This window comes from Carcharodon carcharias, chromosome 13 (genome assembly GCF_017639515.1).
Source record: "Carcharodon carcharias isolate sCarCar2 chromosome 13, sCarCar2.pri, whole genome shotgun sequence".
In the NCBI taxonomy this organism is placed as follows: Eukaryota; Metazoa; Chordata; class Chondrichthyes; order Lamniformes; family Lamnidae; genus Carcharodon; species Carcharodon carcharias.
Window position 1 is genome coordinate 33208905 of NC_054479.1, and position 22240 is coordinate 33231144.

General features: G+C 41.0%; 1 protein-coding gene and 1 long non-coding RNA gene across 3 annotated transcripts in view; one reads left to right on the forward strand and one right to left on the reverse strand.

Annotated features, from left to right (window-relative positions):
• Nucleotides 1-22240, forward strand: part of LOC121286429 (transmembrane protein 120B-like) — a 64827-nt gene that overhangs the window by 36074 nt on the left and 6513 nt on the right. For both annotated transcript variants that reach the window (XM_041203537.1, XM_041203538.1), the window contains 3 exons: nucleotides 15680-15745; nucleotides 17136-17197; nucleotides 18709-18801. In XM_041203537.1, the coding sequence (XP_041059471.1) occupies nucleotides 15680-15745; nucleotides 17136-17197; nucleotides 18709-18801 (221 nt within the window). The remainder of the gene's footprint in view (nucleotides 1-15679; nucleotides 15746-17135; nucleotides 17198-18708; nucleotides 18802-22240) is intronic.
• LOC121286431 overlaps nucleotides 1-22240 on the reverse strand; it is a 68277-nt gene that overhangs the window by 33265 nt on the left and 12772 nt on the right. The gene's annotated exons all lie outside the window — the stretch shown is intronic.

The following is a 22240-nucleotide window of genomic DNA, read 5'->3' on the forward strand; positions in this document are numbered from 1 at the left end:
CTTTGCATCTGGAAAGGGCCTTTCTGACACTTCTGCCGTAATTCAGCATAATAGCTGCAGAGACCCTTGGCAAAATGGTCTAAACAACATCTAAGCAATTTTTTTGGTTTCTGCAGCTCTTCCGCTGAAGCGAGTAAGACAGTCTTGGAGGAAATTCATCCCCATCGATGACAGCCTATAGATAATAAATGACCTTGCTTTTATAGCCCCCTTTCTCAACTTGTATCTAAGGAACTGATCCTCTGTGTGGGAGAAGGAAATGCTGCTCCATTTTTAAAAAAAATTCAAACAATAGGATCTCAATATTTAGCATCCTCTCCACAGCAACGGAAACAGTCTGACAACAATCCAAATCACATGCAAAGTCAGTTTTGTATCAGCCTGGCAAGCACCTCCAATTTCTAAATTGATATTTGCCTACCTAGTTTTTCAGTGTCTTAAGTCATTGTAAACTCTATGTCTCTGACCCATAATGGCACAAGTTTTCTTCATGAAATGCATTCCTGATCTGGATCACCAGGCTACCATTTTGCCTGTCTGCCAAATTGTCCCATTAGTCACCAAGACCTCCCTGACCCCAACATGATTTTTATTTTAGCATCTGCCTGATAATAAAAGGAGGCATTTCTGTCTCTTTGAATTTCTGGAGTGTTAGTAGCAACTCAAGAATGGAAGCCTTCCTTAACCCCTATGATATAACCCTTATAATGTTTAATGTTCACATATATGAGCTCACCAAGCTCAGACCACTAGGCAATCATGTAAGAGGCCTGAGGATTTAATTCAATATTTAGCGCACCATAATTAAGTAACTGTCAGCTATTGGAAGAGTTACATTTTGACACATTCAATTTTAATATAGTGGCATTGGTAAAGAGGGAAATTCTGAAAATGGCCAAGGACTAAGATTAGCACACTCATACAATTATCATGTATTCCTATCAATGTCAAATTGAACATGATAACCACCAATCTGAGTGGATAAGTTTTTAAAATCTATATTCTTGTTAAATCACTAGGGGGTGGATAGTTCCTGAACATGGACTTGGATGTGGAAGTCATCCATGGATAGGATGATGTTTTTTCCCTGATTGCCGTAAGAACCAATGTAAAGTAACATAAGGCTTTTTATGTTGGCTGTCTTGATTCCTGAGCAAGTTAATCAAATTAATAGCTGAGAGACCCAGGCCAGGAACATCTCCGATTTGATAGCTGCTAACCTCAGTTAGGAAAGCGAAGGAGATTACAATCCACCTCAGTGCTTCTGGATTAAGGAAGGGAACATCCACCAAGTTTTCTACTCCTGTATCTAGTAATTATTGCTGGAAATGTATATGTGTGGATAGATGCTAGCTGAAGATTGGTTTGAATTGACTGCAATATTCCCCAGAATTGAATCGTCTAACACACACTTCTATCTCAGTTCACACGAATAATTGCCACTTGACTCCAGCATGAGGAAAATTGGCAAGTACCTGTGAAACCGTATCCCAGTGAAGTGTTACTTTCTTCAGGAATAGAGGAGGGGGTGAAAAAGAGCTTGAATAATTTCAATTCAATTTTTAATGTGGGCCTGCCAAATAAAAACTGAACTCCCAATGAGTATAGGTCCAGTCTGCTCAACTTTTCCTCATAGGATGAAGGGGTTGTATCATGAGGAAAGGTTGAGCATGTTGGGCCTATATTCACCGGCATTCATAAGGATGAGATGTGATCTTATTGAAACATAAAAGATTCTGTGAGGGCTTGACAGAAGTAGATGCTGAGAGGATAATCCCCCCCACCCCCCAAGGGAATCTAGAAATGAAGGTACAGTTTCAAAATAAAGGGGAGATGAGGAGAAATTTCTTCTGAGGTTGTTGTTGTTGTTAGACAGATTTTTTGATCTACAAGAGAGCTGGGGTTATGAGGGACAGGCAGGAAAGTGGACTTAAGGCCACATCAGATCAGATCTTATTGAACATTAGAGCAGACTTGAGGGGCCAAATGGCCTTCTCTGCTCCTCCTACTTATGTTCTTAAAACTGCGCAAACTGAACATAAATTGACTAAATTAGTTGTGTTATTCAGAGAGGCAACGGGACGGCAACTGTAGAAAAGGCAATGGCTGATGTTGGAGTTAAGCCACGTTATTGAATCAGTGCCACATTGTCCCTCCTCCTACCCCCTCTGCAAGGATGTTGGTGCTGTTATAATTCAGGTGAAAAATGTTCCTTTGGTATAGTTCTCACTTTTTCCAGAAGTTTCTTCAGTGCCCCAAGAATGTGAACCCTTTCCTCCTGCACCAACTTTGCAGCCACGCATTGATCTTGCTGTTCTGTTCTTAACATGCCTAGTATGTTACACAGGAGGCAATCTTGAAATTACTATCTTTTGAGGTCTCCTTTTTCACTCATAGTGCCAAAACCTGAATTTTATTTCTGTCCATGTCAGTGGTTCAAACGTGGACTGTGACTTTGAGCTGCTTTCCCTCTATTTGCCAGAGGTTTATCCATCTGTTCCTGATATCCTTCAAATTGGCACCAGAGCAGCAGTGACTCCCAGTCATGAGTGCAAAGAAAGCTATGTACACACCTCACTATAGATTCCCCTCCATTATCACACTCTTATACTTGTTGTCGACCTGCCTCTCACCCATCGGGTCTTTTTGTTCTATGGTGCCACAATGTTCTTCTCTGAATTACTGCCACTGTGCACCTTGCATCTATTTACTCCCTGTATGTATAAATATATAGGATGCCACAAACTACCAGGGTTCTCTGCATGTGTGAGCTGTCCCTGTGCCCGTCCCCTCTGCTGCTTCTGTAATTGATTATAACCACACTTCCCTTTCCCCATTATCCCTGTGTCCTGAATGGTTTTTCTTTTCCCCACAATTTCTTGGGTGACCACATTCTAGAGAGTACAATCCAAAAACCAAGCATAGCATTTTATCTTGGAACACCAGTATCCTTTACTCAAAATCTCTTCTCTAATATTTAGAGTAAATGTGCAGACTCATGCTCGCTGACCTACACTGGCTTCTGTTTAAGCAATGACTCTTTTTTTAAATTCTCATCCTTGCTTTGAAATCCCTCCATGGCCTCAGCCCTCTCACTTCTGTGATCTCCTCTAGCCCTACAATCTTCAGATGTCTACATTCCTCCATTTCTAGTGTCTTCAACATCCCCACCTTCTTTCGTCCTTTCAATAGTCACAACTGTGTGCCAGCAGCTGTCTGGGCTCCAAGCTCTGGAAATGTTTCCCTAAAACTCTTTGCATAATTTCCTCTTTCCTCCTTTAAGATGCTCCTTACAATCTACTTCTTAGACCAAACTTTTGGCTATAGTAAGAGCACTATATAAATGTAAGTTAAGTTTTTTTTATTCATGGGAATGGCCGCACTTATTACCCATTGCTGATTACCCTTGAGAAGATGGTAGTGAGCCATCTTGGTAACACCTGAGTAGCTTGAATGGGCATTTCTGCATCAACCACAGTTCTGTGGGTTTGGTGTCCAATATGGGCCAGACTGAGTAAGCGAGGCAGATTTTCTTCCTTAAAGGAGCATTAGTGAACCAGATGGGTTATCACTTTCAATAGTAACCAATACTGATGCTAGCTTTTTATTCCAGATTTAATTTAATTTTAACTCCCCAGCTGTCGTACTAGTGCTTGAGCTCATGTGTCTCTTTCATCAGTCCAGGCCTCTGGATTACAAGTCCAGTAAGATAACCAAAACCCATCTGTTGCTGTTGTTGGACACAGAGGATCCATGATGGCCCAAAGCACACTCCACACATATTTCAGATTTTTTACACTGCTATCCCCTTATGTTTTCTTAAACAAATGTCGATATTCTTAGTTTGAACTCCCACTAATGCCAAACTCTGGCAAGAAACATGCTCCTCTTAGTATTTATTTCAGGGAGAGGAACTCCTTTCAACTACACCTCAAGGCTGAACTCTGCATTGCTGAAGCTAACCCCATATTCTGCTGACCTCCTTTGGCTCGAGGTCAGCAATTAATAGTTCCATACTAATATGGTAGTCATGTCATCACTGTTTTGTTCTTGGTGATTGTGGATGTGTTGACTGGTAGAAAACAGTTTATCCTCTTCATCCAGTGACTGACACCTTTAAAATGGAGTGGTATAAAAGACGGAGCTATTCACATGCACTCAGATGGTCAGAAGGCTCCTGCTTTCTGTCCAAGTTCATTTCAGAAAAGTTGTTGGAGCAGCTAACTTATTTTAATCCATAGTAATTGAAAAGTTTTACATTTTATTGCCACTTTTTTTTTGGAGCAAGATTAAGAAGTGGACTTTACATGGAAGTACTGCTGTTGATGTGAAGTGAGGAAACAAAATTACCTGTAGGGGGTATCTTTGGTCCCTCTGAAACTGGCCCATAACATAAGTGGAGTACTGGCATATTGCCCTTCAATCATAAAGCTTACTGGTCAAGACTTAATTATTTTCTACAGGTGTGCTCATGGTTGTGTCGTCCCTTGTAAGGGACGCAGCAGTTCCGACAATCTGTGCGTGTGACCGTCCTATTCTGGTCACTCTGTTAATAGTGTAATAAGTATAAGATGCATGCTGAGTGTTGCTACTGTGTTGCTACTTTATTCTCTGCTAACGATGGAAGAGATAAAGCATTGTTTCCACCAGGCTTGTGGTTAACAGCACTTTTTTGCTAAAAGTAGCAGCAAAGTACAAATGTACCTAAGTTGTCACCTGGCCATATCTTTTATTTCTGTTGATCCACATGGTTGTTCTCCCATTTCGTGTCTCGCTTGGAATGCAGTTATTATAAATTTGGGTAAGAAGATTTACAGTAATGAGCACCAGGTGCAATATTACAATGGACTTAGTTTCTAAGATAGTGTTCTAAAACTAGTTGACTTCCTCTGTCATTTCTTATCAGCAATTTTTAAAATATTTAATATGAATGTAAACTGGGTTGTAACTACAAACTGAGATATGACTAACTATAATGAAGTAATAATTTTACACTATGTATCTTCCACTATAAATTTTTATGTCCACATTAATAATATATTTACCACACTGCAGTTACACCCTCCCACTACTGGTGGCAGTATAGTGTCTTGGTTTTGCACCTCCACACTCAGTTGAACTTCAGAGAAATGCTTTCTTCAACTAATGCACCTCTCTGTTTAGTGAATTATTAGACATTTAGCTACTTCAGTATACAATGAATGACCAGGCCAAATTGGGGGGAGGCGATGGCGTAGTGGTATTGTCGCTGGACTAGTAATCCAGAGACCCAGGGTAATTTCTGGGGACCCGGGCTCAAATCAAAATCAAATCAAATCAAAAGATGGTGGAATTTGAATTCAATAAAAATCTGGAATTAAAAGTCTAATTGTCAATTGTTATTAGAAAAAACAGGAAATCTGCCCGGAAATCTACATGTGACTCCAGACCAACCACAGCAATATGGTTCACTCTTAAATCTCTGAACAAGGGCAATTAGGGATGGGAAATAAATGCTAGCCTAGCCAGTGACGCCCACATCCATGAATGATTTAAAAATAAAATTATATCCATATACCTTTGCTTCCCCGCATCTCATCCTCTTTCAACTAAAGAATACACTTGCTCGAAGACTTTCTGTACAAAATCATAGTAGATCAACTAAATCAATATTGTCCAATGCAGTAGCCACTAGCCACATGTGGCTGATTATGAACCTATGTGTGTCTGCATTTTTTAATTAGTTGTCCAAAGTGCAATCTACAACTTTAAATGTTATAATGCCTACACCCTCTGTGTCTAGTAAATATATTTGAAAGGGATTTTTTTTGGCACCAAAAAAAATCAGATGTGATAATGTCTCATTTTGATAATTCTAAAGCATAGAGTTACCAGAACTAATGATTGGCAATTACCACAGACCAATGACTGTCAAGAATTTTCAGTCACACTGTTCTCTCTGGATTTGTGTTGAAAAAACAATGAGCAATAATTGACACAGGCACAGTCCTTTGTTTAATAGGAATCAAAACTGCTGAATCCCTTCCACACCCATGCCTCGACCAGTATCGGCGGAGAGCCCCATCGGTCAGGCATAGAGCAACTAATTTGGTCACGTGATCAGCTGCAACAAAAAAAATTCCTAGAAATGACCTGAGTAGAGCAATCAAGTTTATTTTCAACAAGTGAGATGGTTTAAAAGTAACACTAAATTTTGAAAGCTTATATTCTTGCCTAATCAGTTGGAAAGATCAAATGTGATCACCAATGGCCAATAGGCTTATTCAAAAGAATAACAGTTTTTGAAATTTAGATTTCTATCTTTTCGTCCCATGGGATATGGGCATCACTGGCAAGGCCAGAATTTATTGCCCATCTCTAATTGCCCTCGAGAAGGTAGTGGTGAGCCGCTGCCTTGAACTGCTACAGTCCACGTAGGTACTGATAGGGAGTTCCAACGACAATGAAAAAGCACCTCTATATTTACAAGTCAGGATTGTGTGTCACTTGTGTGGGAACTCGCAGGTGGTGATGTTTCCATGCAGGTGCAGCCCTTGTTCCTCTAGGCAGTAGAGGTCGCAGGTTTGATGTTGGAGAAACCTTGGCAAATTGATGCAATGCACCTTGTAGACGCTACACACGGCAGCCACAGTGTGCCAGTAGTGAAGGGGGTGCTAATCAAGTGGGCTGCTTTGTCCCAGATGATGTCAAATTTCTTGAGCGTTGTTGGAACTGGACTCATCCAGGTACAGGGAGAGTATTCTATCGCACTCTGCATTTGTACCTTGTAGAAGGCGGAAAGGCTTTGGTGTGTCAGAAAGGGGTTACTCGTAGCAGAATGTCCATCCTCTGACCTCCTGTAATAACTACAGTATTTATGTGGCTGATGAAGTTAAGTTCCTGGTCATTGGTGACACCAGGATTCTGATGATGGTGGATTCAGTGATGGTAATACTGTTGAATGTCAAAGAGAGATGGTTAGATTCTATCTTGTATGAAATGGTCATTACCTGGCACTTGGTGCAAATGTTGCTTGCCATTGCAAGCACAAGCCTGAATGTTGACCAGGTCTTGATGCATGTGGGCACATACAGCTTCATTAGCTGTGAAGTTGCGAATGATACTGAACAATGCGCAATCATTGGTGAACATACCTACTTCTGACCTTTTGGAGGGAAGGCCATTGAAAATGGTTGGGCTAGGACAAGCCCCAGAAGACCCCTGGGACTATGCTGAATGGCCTACAACAACCACAACCATCTTCTTTTGCACTATATATGATTTCATCCAGTTTTCCTTCTGATTCCCATTGATTTCAGTTTTGCTAGAGCCCTTTGATGACACACACGGTCAAATGATGCTTTAATTTCAAGGGCAGTCGCCCTTGCCTCACCTCTTGAATTCTGCTCTTTTTCAATGTCTGAACCAAGGCTGTAATGAGGTCAGGAACCAAGTGATCCTGTCAGAACCCAACTGGGCATCAGTGAGCAGGTTATTGGTGGGTAAGTACTCTTTGATCGCACTGTCAACGACACCTTTCATTACTTTTCTGATAACGGGCGTAGACTGGGTGATAATTGCTGGTAATTGGCCATTTTGGGTTTATCCTGCTTTTAGAGGACAGGACAATTTTCTGCTTTGTTTGGCAAGATACCAGTGTTGTAGCTGTACTGGACCAGCTTGGCTAGAGGCATAAAAACAAAAAAACTGCGGATGCTGGAAATCCAAAACAAAAACAGAATTACCTGGAAAAACTCAGCAGGTCTGGCAGCATCGGCGGAGAGGCATGTCTAGTTCAGGAGCACATGTCTTCAGTGCTGAAGCCAGTATGTTGCCAGTGCCCATAGTTTTGCTGGATCCAGTGTGTTTAAGCCATTTCTTGATATTGTGTTGTGAATTGAATTCACTTTAGACTGATACTGGTGGTCGTGGGAATCTCCTAGGAGGCCAAAGTGGATCATCATGCAGCACTTCAGCTGCAAATAGTTGCAAATGTGTCAGCTTTTTCTCTTTCACCCACCTACTGGGCTTTTGAGTCCATCATTGAAGATGCTCCTCCAGTTAGATGTTTAATTGTCCACCACCACTCACGTCTGGATGTGGCAGTAGTGCAGAGCTTTGATCTGATTGTGGGATCACTTAGCTATAACTAAAACATGCTGTTTTTTTTAAATTTATTCACGGGATGTGGGCTTTGCTGGCTGGGCCAGCATTTATTGCCCATCCCTAGTTGCCCTTGAGAAGGTGGTGGTGAGTTGCCTTCTTGAACCACTGCAGTCCATGTGGTGTAGGAAGTGCTGTTAGGAAGGCAGTTCCAGGATCTTGACCCAGCGACAGTGAAGGAACTGCGATATATTTCCAAGTCAGGATGGTGAATGACTTGAGGGGAACCTCCAGGTGGTGGTGTTCCCATCTATCTAATAGCCCTGCCCTTCTAGGTGGTAGTGGTTCTGGGTTTGGAAGCTGCTGTCTTAAGGAGCCTTGGTGAATTCCAGCAGTGCGTCTTGTAAATAGTACATACAGCTGCTACTGTGCGTCTGTAGTGGAGGGAGTGAATGTTTGTGGATGTGGTGCCAGTCAAGCGAGCTGCTTTGTCCTGGATGGTGTCCAGCCTCTTGAGTGTTGTGGGAGCTGCACTCATCCAGGCAAGTGGGGAGTATTCCATCACACTACTGACTCTACCTTGTAGATGGTGGACAGGCTTTGGGGAGTCAGGAGGTGAGTTACTCATTGCAGGATTCCTAGCCTTTGAGCTGGTCTTGTAGCCACAGTATTTATATGGCTAGTCCAGTTCAATTTCTGGTCAATGGTAACCCTCTGGATGTTGATAGTGGGGGATTCAATAATGGTAATGCCATTGTGCATCAAGGGGCAATGGTTGGATTCTCTCTTGTTGGAGATGGTCATTGCCTGACACTTGTGTGGCGCAAATGTTACTTGTCACTTGTCAGCTCAAGCCTGGATATTGTCCAGGTCTTGCTGCATTTGGACAAGGACTGCTTCAGTATCTGAGGAGATGCAAATGGTGCTGAACATTGTGAATCATCATTGAACATCCCCACTTCTGACCTTATGATGGAAGGAAGGTCATTGATGAAGCAGCTGAAGATGGTTGGGCGTAGGACACTACCCTGAGGAATTGCTGCAGTGATGCTCTGGAGCTAAGGTGACTGACTTCCAACAACCACAACCATCTTCCTTTGTGCTAGGTACGACTTCAAGCAGCAGAGAGTTTTCTCCTGATTCCCATTGACTCCAGCTTTGCTAGGACTCCTTAATGCCACATTCAGTCAAATGTGGCCTTGATGTCAAGGGCAGTCAGTCTCACCTCACCTCGGGAGTTCAGCTCTTTTGTCCATGTTTGAACCAAGGCTGTAATGAGGTCAGGAGCTGAGTGGCCCTGGCGGACCCCCGAACTGGGGGTCAGTGAACAGGTTATTGCTAAGTAAGTGTTGCTTAATAGCACTGTTGATGACCCCTTCCATTACTTCACTGATGATGGAGAGTAGACTGATGGGGTGGTAATTGGCCGGGTTGGATTTGTCCTGCTTTTTGTGCACAGGACAATTTCCTGGGCAATTTTCCATATAGCAGGTAGATGCCAGTGTTGTAGCTGTACTGGAACAGCTTGGCTAGGTGCGTGACAGCTTACGCTGTTTATTATGCATGTGGTCCCACATAGTAACTCTTCCAAGATGGCAACTCATTTTTAGGTATGCCTGGTGCTGATTTTCTACACTTATCATTAAACCAGGTTGATCCCCTGGTTTGATACTAATGGTAGAGTGAGGGACATAAAGGTCGTGTGGTTACAGACTGCAGTGGAATGCAATTTTGCTGCTGCTGATGTTCCACAGTGTATCATGAATGCCCAATTTTGAGCTGCAAGATCTATCCCTTTTGACACTTGGGGAGTGCCACATAAAACAATGGAGGGTGTCCTCAGTGTGAAGACGGAACTTTGTCTTTACAAAGACAGTGCAGTGATCTCCCTACCAATACTGTCATGGACAGATACGTTTGTGACAGATTGCTGAGGATAAGAAAAAGTGCTATTTCCCTCTTAATTCTCTCATCCCCTGCTACAGGGCTAGCCTGATAGCTATGTTCTTTAGGGCTTGATTCAAAAAGGCATTACCAAGCCATTCTTGGTGATAGACGTTGGAGTCCCCCACCCAGAGTACGTTCTGTGCCCTCAGTGATTCTTCCAGGTGGTGTTCAACAAGGAGGAGTACTAATTTGTCAGCTAAAGGAGCGTAGTAGATGCTAATAGCAGGAAAAAGACACACTGGCCTATTTTTAACCTAATGCCATAAGACCTTCATTTTTCTGAGGGCCGTATGCCTTTGGAACACTCTTCCTCAAAGGCAGTGAAGGTAGAATCTTTGAATATTTTTAAGGCAGGAGTAGATAGATTCTTGATGAGCAAGGGGCTGAAAAGTATTCGGGTAGGCAGGAATGTGGAGTTGAGGTTAAAAATTAGATCAGCTGTGATCTTATTGAATGGCAGAACAGGCTCAAAGGGCTGAATGGCCTACTACAGCTCCTAATTCATATGTTCGTATGTAAGACTGAATGGGGTCTGGAGACAATGCTGAAGTCTCCCACGGCCACTCCCTCCTGGTTGTACACTCTACTGCCCCATCACCTCTTGTGGGTCTGGCCTGCTGTTGAGACTGAACATACCCAGGGAGGGTGATGGAGGACTCTGGAATGTTGGCTGAAAGGTTTGATCCAGTGACCATGACAATCAGGCTGTTGTGTGAATCATCTGGAACAGCTACCCCAATTTTGACATAAGTCCCCAGACATTGGTGTGGAGAACTTTGCAGGGTTGACTGGCTTGGATGTGCCTTTGTAATATCCAGTGCTTACGTCAATGTTGGATGGTTGGTTTTAATGTTAGAATTTTTTTTGTAGTGGCTAGATACCACTGAATGGCTTGCTAAGCCATGGAGTCACATATAGGCCAGATGGAGTAAAGACAGCAGATTTCCTTCCCTAAAAGACATTTGTAAACAATCCATCAGTTTCATGCTTGCTATTACTGATATTAGCTTTTTATTCCAGATTTATTTAATTAACTGAATTAAAATCCCATTAGACAGGTGGGGAGTTTAAACAGATAAAAACATAGAAAATAGGAGCAGGAGTAGGTTTTTCGGCCCTTCGAGCCGTCTCCGCCATTCAGAATGATCATGGCTGATCCTCTATCACAACACCATATTCCAGCTCTCTCCCCATACCCCTTGATGCCTTTAGAGTCTAGAAATCTATCTGTTTCTTTCTAAAATATATTTGTGACTTGGCCTCCACAGCCTTCTGTGGTAGAGAATTCCACAGGTTCACCACCCTCTGAGGGAAGAGTTTCTACTCATCTCAGTCCTGAATGGCCTACCCCGTATCCTAAGAATGTGACCCCTTGTTCTAGACGCCTCAGCCAGAGGAAACATCATCCCTGCACCCAGTCAGTCCAGCCTTGTCAGAATTTTATACATTTCAATGAGATCCCCTTTCATTCTTCTAAACTCCAGTGAATACAGGCCTGATCAATCCAATCTCTTCTCATACGACAATCCTGCTATCAGTCTAGTGAACCTTCACTGCATTCCCTCTGCATATCCTTTCTTGGTTAAGGAGACCAAACTGCACATGATACTTCAGGTATGGTCTCACCAAGGCCCTGTTCAGCTGCAGTAAGACATCCTTGCCCCTGTACTCGTATCCTCTCACAATGAAAGCCAACATGCCATTTGCCTTCTGAACGACCTGCTGCACCTGCAAGCTTGCTTTTAGTGATTGGTGTGCAAGAACATCCAGGTCCCTTTGTATATCACCATTTAACTAATACTCTGCCATTCTTTTTTTCTACCAAAGTGGATAACTTCGCATTTATCCATGTTATACTGCATCTGCCATGTATTTGCCCACTCACTCAACCTGTCTAAATCGCTCTGAAGCCTCTTTACCTCCTCCTCACCACACATGCCCACCAAATTTTTTGTCAGTAAGCTTGGAAATATTACATTTAGTTCCCTCATCCAAATCATTGATTTGTATTGTGAGTAACTGGGTCCCAAGCACAGATCCATGCAGTACCCCGATAGTCACTGCCTGCCTCTCCGAAAAAGACTCATTTATTCATACACCTGTCTGCTAACCAATTCTCAATCCTTGCCAATATATTCCATCCAAATCCATGTGCTTTCATTTTGCACACTAACCTCTTATGTGGAACTTTATCGAAAGCCTTCTGAAAATCCAAATACACCACATCCAGTGGCTATCCCTTACCTGTTCTTCTAGTTATGTCCTCAAAATACTCTAGTAGGTTTGTCAAACATTTCCCTTTCATATATCTGTGTTGATTTTGTCTAATCCTGCTGATCTTTTGTAGGTATCCTGTTCTCATAATAGACCCTAGCATTTTCCCTGTTACTGATGTTAGGCTAACCAGTTTGTAATTTGTTGTTTTCTCCCTTCCTCTTTTTTTAAATGGTGGGGTACGTTTGCCACCCTCTAATCCTTCAGGACTGTTCCAGAATGTACAGAATTTTGGAAAATGACAACCAATGCATTCACTATTTCAATGGCTACCTCTTTTAATATCCTGGGATGTAGATTATCAGGTCCTTGTGATTTATCAGCTTTCAGTTCCATTAATTTCTCCAGCACTTTTTTTTTAGTAATACTAATTTCCTTCAATTCCCCCTTCTCACTAAACCTTTGGTTCCCTAGCATTTCTGGGAAGTTATTTGTGTCTTCCTCCATGAAGACAGAACTAAAGTAGTTGTTTAATTGCTCCACCATTTCTTTGTTATCTATTGTAAATCCTTCTGTTTTGGACTGTAAGGGACCTACATTTGTCTTCACTAATCTTTTTCTTTTTACATACTTATAGAAGCTTTTATAGTCCGCTTTTGTGTTCCTTGTAAGTTTACTCTCATACTCTATTTTTCCCCTCTTAATCAATCTCTTGGTCCTCCTTTGCTGAATTCTAAACTGCTCCCAATCCTCAGGCTTGCTACTTTTCGTAGCAACTTTATTTGACTCCTCTTTGGATCTAATACTACCCTTAATTTCTTTTGTTAGCCAGGGTTGAGCTGTTTTTCCTGTTGTGTTTTTTGCACCAGAAAGGAATGTATAACTATTGCAGTACATACATTCGTTCCTTAAATATTAGCCATTGCCTATCCATTACCATGCCTTTTAATGAAGTTCCCCAATCTATCTTAGCCAACTTGTGCCTCATACCTCATAGTTTCCTTTGTTTAGATTTAGAACCATAGTTTTGGATCAGACTATTCACTTTCTATCCTAATGAAGAATTCTATCATATTATGGTCGCTGTTTCGTAAAGGATCCCGTACAACCAGATTATTAACTAACCCCTTCTCATTGCACAACGCCAAACCTAGGATAGTCTGTTCCCTTGTTGGTTCCTCAACGTACTAAAAAACCACCTCGTACACACACCCCCGGAATTCATCCGCCACAGTATTACTGCTAATTTGGTTTGCCCAGTCTATGTGTAGATAGAGTCACCCATATTATTGTACCACCCTTGTTACATCCACCACTAATTTCCTGTTTAATGCTGTCCCTTACCTTACCACTACTGTTTGGAGGCCCATAGACAATGCCCACTAACGTTTTCTGCCCCTTGTTGCTTCTTAGCTCCATCCAGACTGATTCTACATCTAAACTTTCTGAGCCAATATCCTTTCTCACTATTGCACTGATTTCATCGTTAACAAACAACGCCACCCCATCTCCTTTTTCCTTTATGCCTGTCCTTCCTAATATTGAGTACCCTTGGATATTCAGTTCCCAGCCTTGGTCACCTGCAGCTATGTTTCCATAATCGCAATCATACGATACCCATTTACATCCATTTGCGCTGTTAATTCATCAACCTTATTGCGAATGCTCTGTGCATTCAGATATAGTGCCTTTAGACTTTTTTTTTAAACATTTTTATACATTTTTTTCGTACTATGGCCCTATTTGCTGCTGGCCTTTGTTTCCTCTTCCTTCTGCTTTTGCTTTCTACTTTCTGTTTTTCATTCCTATCTTTATTTCCCTCTCTAGTGTCTCACCGCTCAGGTTCCCATCCCCCTGCCACTCTAGTTTAAACCCTCCCCCACAGTACTAGTGAATACCCCTGCGAGGATATTGGGCCCAATCTTGCTGGGGTGCAACTTGTCCAGCTTGTACGGAGCCCATCTCCCCAGAATCCGTCCCCATGCTTCAGGAATCTAAATCCCTCCCTCCTACACCATCTCTCCAGCCACGTGTTCATCTGGTCTATTTTCCTATTCCTGATCTTGTTAGCACATTGCACTGGGAGTAATCCTGAGATTACCACCTTTTTGAGGTTCTGCTTTTTAATATTCTGCTTTCAGGACCTCATCGTCTTTTTTTTTTAAACCTATGTCATTGATATCAAAATGGAGCACATCCTCTGGTTGTTTTACCTTCCCCCTTCAGAACGTCCTGCAGCCGCTCAATGCCTTGACCCTGGCATCAGGGAGGCAACATACCATCCTGGTGTCACGTCTGCAGCTGCAGAAACATCTATCTGTTCCTCTTACGATAGAATCCCCTATCACTATTGCTCTCCCACTTTTTTTTACCCCTCTTGAGCAGCTGAACCACTTGTGGTGCCATGGACTTGGCTCTTGCTGCATTCCCCTGAGACACCATTTCCTCCAGCAAGATTACATTTAGTTCCCTCAAGTAATTGCTTCTTTACAGTCCCTGGAAAAATGGAAAATCTGTTAGAGAGGGAGATGGACCCAGGGAACTGCTGCACTATCTGCCTAGTGTTTTTACTCTGTCTGGTTGTCACCCATTCCCTTTCTGCCTGTGTACTCTTTACCTGTACATGCTATCGACTAAAATCTCATCCTTGTGGATGCTCCACAATGACTTCAGCTGCAGCTCCAGCTCCAAAACGCAGATTTCGAGTAGCTGCAGCTGAAGACACATCTGCACACGCAGTCACCATGGACACTGGAAGTGTCACTGACTTCCCACATCGGACAGAAGGAGCATTCCACGTGGCCGAGCTGCCCTGCCATGACTTACCCTTAAATTATGCCCTTCACTTTTACTTCCCTAGTTTAGAGAATATTAAGGATAGAAGAAATACTCACCAGGTCATGCTTACCAAGGCCGTCACTCTTCTTAATTGAGGAAAGGTAGAAAATGAAAGGATGCCTCCTTCCCTCGCTCACTGGACCTCAACTTAAGCACTCTAATGCAGCTCAAAGCAGCACCCCAGTGCAGTTCCAGGCCTCTGGATTACAAATTCAGTAATGTAACCATTATGCTGCCATAGAAAATGTATGAACTATTGTAGATTAGAAAAGCATTTCATGGATTTAGCAGTTTTAAAACTTTTATTAATTCCAAAATGGCCTGAGGGAAGCAAATCTCCTGCTTGTGGCACAATTTCTAATTTAAAGAAACCTTGCATTGGGCATGCACACTGGATTTAAATTTTATTTAATCATAGCTTTCTTTTCAATGTTAAAGCTTTTATCTTGTAGTGTCAGAGAACTTCCATCTACTTTTATGCTTTTTGCTACTTTGGAAAGTTGACTGAACATACCACACCACAAGTGACCTTAATAAGCTGTTAATTTGTTTTCAAGCATTTTTTTTCACCTTCACTTTTTGTTTCTTTATTTGATAGAATCAAGGGCTGGTGGGTGTCTCATCATTATGTGTCAACATTTCTCTCTGGGGTAATGTTAACATGGTAAGCTTAATTTTTTTCATGCAACATTGGAGAAAAATGCTCTTTGAAAAATTCTAAATTATTTTGGGAAATGTATGAGTCAAAATGGTCACTAATGTAGTAAATTTACAGTAAAGTTAGTTTATGGACTTCCTCCCCATGCCCAGTTGTTTAGTGGGTAAATGCTAATCTTATGATACTTGCTCATACAATTGGAAAGGCTTCTGGTTTTGTCCTTAGTCTGTGTTGAATTAGCTAGTTTCAGCTAGCAAAGTAATGGGGCATTGCAATCAGCTGTAACATTCCTGATGTGTGAAAATCACAATTAACCAATATGTTACTGTGCCTAATTACAATACTGTGACTACTCTGGAAGTGCTCATGTACAGACATCAGCTGGTATTTAAGCTTTTATCTCAAGGTGGCTGGAATAATAGGTATGGAAGTTATGCCACAGTTGTATGAAACTCTGGGTAGACCACATTTGGAGTACTGCATTCAGTTCTGGACACTCAAAGACCTATTGTCCTTGGAGAGAGTGCAGTGCAGCTTCTCCCAGAATGATACTGAGGCTAAATGGTTAAATTGGTAAGATATGTTGCATAAACTTGGCTTATATTCCCTTGATTACAGAAGATTAAGGACTTATGTAATTAGGGTGTTTCAGATGATTAAAAGATTTGATAGGATATATGCAAAGAAATATTTCCTGTTGTGAAGGACTGTAAACTTTTATGTTCTAATCTTAAAATTGGAGCTGAACCATTCAGAGGTGATGTCAGGAAGCTTTTTTCTCACAAAGGGTAGTGGGAATCTGGAACTCACTCTCCCTCAAAGAGGCTAGGGTAATTTGAAAATTTCAAAACTCATTAATTTTTGTTACACAGGTTAATAAGAGATAAGGAAACAAGTCAGATAATGGAATTGAGATACAAATCATCTGTGATCTAATTGACTAGCAGGACAGGTTTATATGGCTGAATGGTCTTGTCCTTTTAATGATAAGATTTGATTGGTCTGTTGCGTCTTCACAATTGAGTGACCTGCAAACACTCGCTGCCAATGTTCACACGCAAAATGGTCACTTTACTGAGGTAGTGAAGGGTAACTGCTGCTGAAGCCATCATAGCTCAGTCAGGGTGTCAAAATCTTAAGGTAAGTGAGGGTTGTGGAATTGGTGACTGAAAAATAAAAATCATCCTCTGTTTGAAAGTGGATATATGATGAGGACAGATCTAGATTTTTTTAAAATTAGTTTGCAGCACTATATTTTTTTCACCTAAGCTTTAAATTTCTGTTTTTTAAGGCTATTTGAATGCCAATATGAGTTAACAGTTCACAATGATCAGAAAACATATATGTTTACTCCTGAACCTTTTTTCTGTTAATATTCGTCTCTTTTATTCTTAAGGCCTAATGGGTTAATGTATCAGATGTTTCGCAGCCAATTTCTAGCATTTTCCATTTATCAGAGTAAGTATTTTCTAATTTTTGTGACGTAAATCTGTTTAAGAAGCAATTACTTGATGGCATCAAACTGTAACCTTTAGTTATCACCTTGGAGCATGAATATTATGAATTGCATTTTCACCCACTCAGGCTGACAATAATTATAGACTCACTTCTCCAATGTAATTTATTTCCATGTTAAGTTAGTAAAACCTTGATTCCCATGGTAATTTCAAAGAGTAGTTAGAAAAAGACTGGCCTAAGTGGATCTGCAGTTAACATTATTCAGCTCTTTCTTTGAAGCTTCTTTTTGCTTTCAGAAAAGTAGTACTTTTTAAATGAATAATTCCATCCTTGATTTTTTTTGTGTTTTTAAACTTCCTTTGAGGGCCAAGATATGGTAAATTCTCCAGGCTGTGGATTTTACATGGTGTGTGTCAACAAGGGTCTTGTTAACCCTGCTCCTCTTGAAAATGAGTCATTTTTCATTGTCAGAATCCAAGATTTATCCTTTCAACTATGCAGGCAAAGTCAAATGATATCTATCTGATTCCCCTTTCCACATCCAAGGCTATCATCTCAATTTTTTGTTTAATTCTTTCAATGGGATCGAAGACCCAGTGCTGCTACTCTAAAGCAGCTAGTGGGAACTGTGCATCTGTGCAATTTCTCACCATTTAGCCAGTTTGGCAACTGATGTTTTTATGTATGTTCTTTTAGCTAGTGTTTGAGACCACTGTTGAGACTTAGACCTGTAGTTATATAGGTGCTAAGTGAGCATTCTAATCATTGCACTATTAACCATTACCATGTTTACTCATAACTGAATTTGAGAATAGATTCTAGTAATGAGAACTATTTTCTGAACTATCTATTTGGGCTTTCTACTTGTACATTATGAAAATTAACACATTACAATGAATTCCAGTATGTGAATTTGAAATACGGAATGTTATATAGGCAAAACTGAACATATTAATACAAATGGTTAAAAATTTCAAACACTTGAGACAGGTTTTAGAATTTATATTGGGATTGCAATCCCCATCTTGCAGGGGTGATCACTGGTCAGTATGTGATTCAAAAAGAACAAAGCCTTTACACATAGCAACCAGAGGCATTCTTCTTGAGATTTTGACCATAAGTAGAGGCTGTTGTCAAGTAAAGGCCAACAATTTCTTTTGTGGAGGATAAGGAAATTGAGGAGGAAGGGAACTCAACTACAGTATTGCAATTTTTTTCAGCAATTGTGTGTTCTTGACATTAGACATTGGAACAGATTTTCCTTAGAAAGCATTTTTCCTTAGAATGATATTTAGTATTAGCATTGACTGTAAAGAAGGTGCCAGAATAAATTTGAGCAATATTGATGTGTTGTGAGCAAGGCAATCAGAGAACACAATTAGAGCCTTCTAATAATAAAATGGAATGTATCCATTGACATTGGTTACATTTTCACCTTCGATGATCATTCCTGAGTGTACCATTTGCGTTTTGCAAAGTAATTTCTTAAGCTTAAATCCAATTTCCTGCAGGTTGTGTACAGTTCCTGCAGTATTATTATCAAAGTGGCTGTCTTTATAGATTGCGGGCCTTGGGGGAAAGGGACCACATGGACCTTACAGTAGGTATGTGATGCAGCAGTAATTTGTATTACTACAGACTTAAATATTTACAAATTATGAGAATGAAACAAGATTGTCCCATGTTTTCCTCTCACCCCAACCCCTTTGCAGGGCACCACAGAGTAAATGGATGTGGTGTTCCCATCATCCTCCATGGACTAATGTCTCAATATTATATGTTGTCCTGTATACAAAGAAAAGTACAGCACGGGAACAGGCCCTTCGGCCCTCCAAGTCTGCGCTGAAATGGTTGTGTTAATTGGATTCCAGGTGCCTTACTCAGATTTTTCTTCCTTTTCTTGTGGGAAGAGTCAACACCAGCTATTTTTTTTCATTATCTCACTCATTCTAGGGATATGGGCATCACTGGCAAGGCTGGCATTTATTGCCTATCCCTGGTTGCCCTTTGAATAGTAGAGGTAGGCTACCATCTTGAATTACTTCAGTCTGCGTGGTGACAGTGTTCCCACCATGCTGTTAAATGGAGAGTTCCAGGTTTTTGATCCAGCATCCATGGGAGCCATTTTCTGTAATCTCTTGGATACTAAGGTTTTCAGCTTTGTAGATTTGACATGTCTACTTAATTTGATTTCATTTTATAGTGAAGTGGATAGAGCAGTTAATAAAGCATGGAGTATATTGGGCTTTATTAATAGGGGGATAGAGTACAAGAGCAGGGAGGTTATGCTGAATTTATATAACCCTCGTTAGAGCTCAGTTGGAGTATTGTGTACAATTCTGGGCACCATTATTATAGGAAGAATGTGAACACATTGGAGAGAGAATGGTCCCAGAGATGAGAAACTTCAGCTATGAGGCTAGATTGGAGAAGTTGGGACTGTTTTCCTTGGAGAGAAGGCAGCTGAGAGGAGACTTGATGGAAGTTTTCAAAATCATGAGGGGGCTGGACAGAGTAGATAGGGAGAAGCTGTTCCCACTCATAAAATGATCAAGAACAAGAGGGCACGGATTTAAAGTGTTTTGCAAAAGAAGCAAATGTGAGAAAAAACTTTTTCACAAAGAGCGGTTCGGGTCTGGAATACACTGCCTGGAAGTGTGGTGAAGGCAGGTTCAATCGAGGCATTCAAGAGGGCATTAGATGATTATTTGAATAGAAACAAGGTGCAGGGGTATGGGGAAAAGGCAGGGCAATGGCACTAGATCGTAATGCTCATTGGAGAGCTGGTGCAGACACGATGGGCCCAATGGCCTCCTTCTGTACTCTTAAGATTCTGTGAAGTCTGCCCTTATGCTTGATGTAACATTAATACATTCCAATGAGTAAGTAAGTGCCCAAGGGATGACACACCATTTGTGGTTAGCTAGAAAGGTTAAAGATAGTATCAAATTTAAAGAAAAAGTATATAATTGTGCAAAGATGGTGGAAGACCAGAAGATTGGACAGAATATAAGGAACAGCAAAGGATGACTAAAAGATTAATAAGGGGAGGAAAATTAAAGTACAGGAAAAAGCTAGCCAGAAATACAAAAACAGATCGTAAGAGTTTTTATAAATATTTAAGAAAGAAACAAGTTAACAAAGTGAGCTTTGGCCCTATAGAAAGTGAGTCTGGAGAATTGATGATGGAAAACAAGGAAATGGCAGGTGAATTGAACAGATATTTTGCATCAGTCTTCACTATAGAGGATACAAGTAACATCCCAGAAGCAACTTTAAATCAGGAAATGGAAGGGAGGGAGGAACTCTGGGGGGCAGGGGTGGGGGTGGAATTACAATCACCGGAGAAGTGGTTCTGAGTAAATTGTTGGTGCTGTGGGCTGACAGATGCTCGGGTACTGATGGACTTCATCCTAGGGTCTTAAAAGGAGAGGCTAGTGAGATAATTGATGCACTGGTTTTAATTGCCTGAATCTGGAGTTTCGGGAAAGGTCCCATTAGATTGGAAGATAGCAAATGTAACTCCATTATTCAAAAAGGGAGGGAGACAAAACCTGGGAAACGACAGACCAGTTAGCTTAACATCTGTCATAGGGAAAATGTTAGAATCTATTATTAAAGAAGCCAAAGCAGGGCAGAGTTAACATGGTTTTGTGAAAAGAAAATCATATTTAACCAACTTATTGGAGTTCTTTGAGGAAGTAACACGTGCTGTGGATAAAGGGGAACCAATGGATGTACTGTACTTAGATTTCCAGAAAGCATTTGATAAAGTGCCACATAAATTTATTGCAGAAAATAAAAGCTCATGGTATAGGGGGTAACATAATGGCATGGATAGAAGATTGGCTAGCTAACAGAAAGCAGAGAGTAGGTATAAATGGGTCTTTTACAGTTTGGCAAGATGTAACGAGTAATGTGTGCCACAGGGATCAGTGCTGGGATCTTAACTGTTTACAATTTATATAAATTACTTGGATGAAGGGATGGATGGGATGGTTGCTAAATTTGCTGATGATGCAAAGATAGGTCGGAAAGTAAGTTACGAAAAGGACATAAGGAGGCTACAAAAATATATAGATAAGTGAGTGGGCAAAGATCTGGCAAATGGAGTATAATGTGGAAAAATGTGAAATTGTCCATTTTGGAAGGAAGAATAAAAGAGAAGCAAACTATCTAAATGGTGAAAGATTGCAGAGCTCTGAGATGCAGAGGGATCTGGGTGTCTTGGTATATGAATTGCAAAAGGCTCGTACGCAGGTACAGCAAGTACTTGGGAAAGCTAATAGAATGTTATCATTTATTGCAAGGGGATTTGAATACAAAAGTAGGGAGGTTATGCTTCCGTTGTACAGAGCACTACCTGGAGTACTGTGTTCAGTATTGGTCTTCATATTTAAGAAAGGACGTAAATGCGTTAGAAGCAATTCCAAAAAGGTTCACCAGACTAATAGCTGGAATGGGTAGGTTGTCTTAGGAAAGGTGGGACATGCTAGGCTTGTAGCCACTGGAGTTTAGAAGAGTAAGAAACGATTTGATTGAAACATAAGATCCAGAGGGGACCCTGACAGGGTGGATGTGGAAAGAATGTTTCCTTTTGTGGGACAATCTAGAACTAGGGATCACTGTTTAAAAATAAGGGGTCACCCATTTAAAACGGAGATGAAGCAAAATTTTTTGAGGGTCATGAGTCTTTGGAACTCTTTCTGAAAAGGCCAGGGAAGCAGTTTCTTTGATTATTTTTAAGATAGAAGTGGATAGATCCTTGGTAAGCAAAGGGGAGATAGGTTACTTAGGGTAGGCATGATGCAGATTTTGAGGTTACTAGAAGATCAACCATGATCTTATTAAATGGCGGAGCAGGCTCGAGGGGCCAAATTGCCTACTTCTGCTCCTTGTTCAAATGGTAAGTTCCCCAAGGCTCCTAACTTGGATCTGATTGCAGCAGTTTGGCAATTAAAATTACCTGAATCTATTTAAATAGTCAGTCAACTCGGAACACTATGCTATAATAATGGCACCACAGAATACTCTAAACTTGCA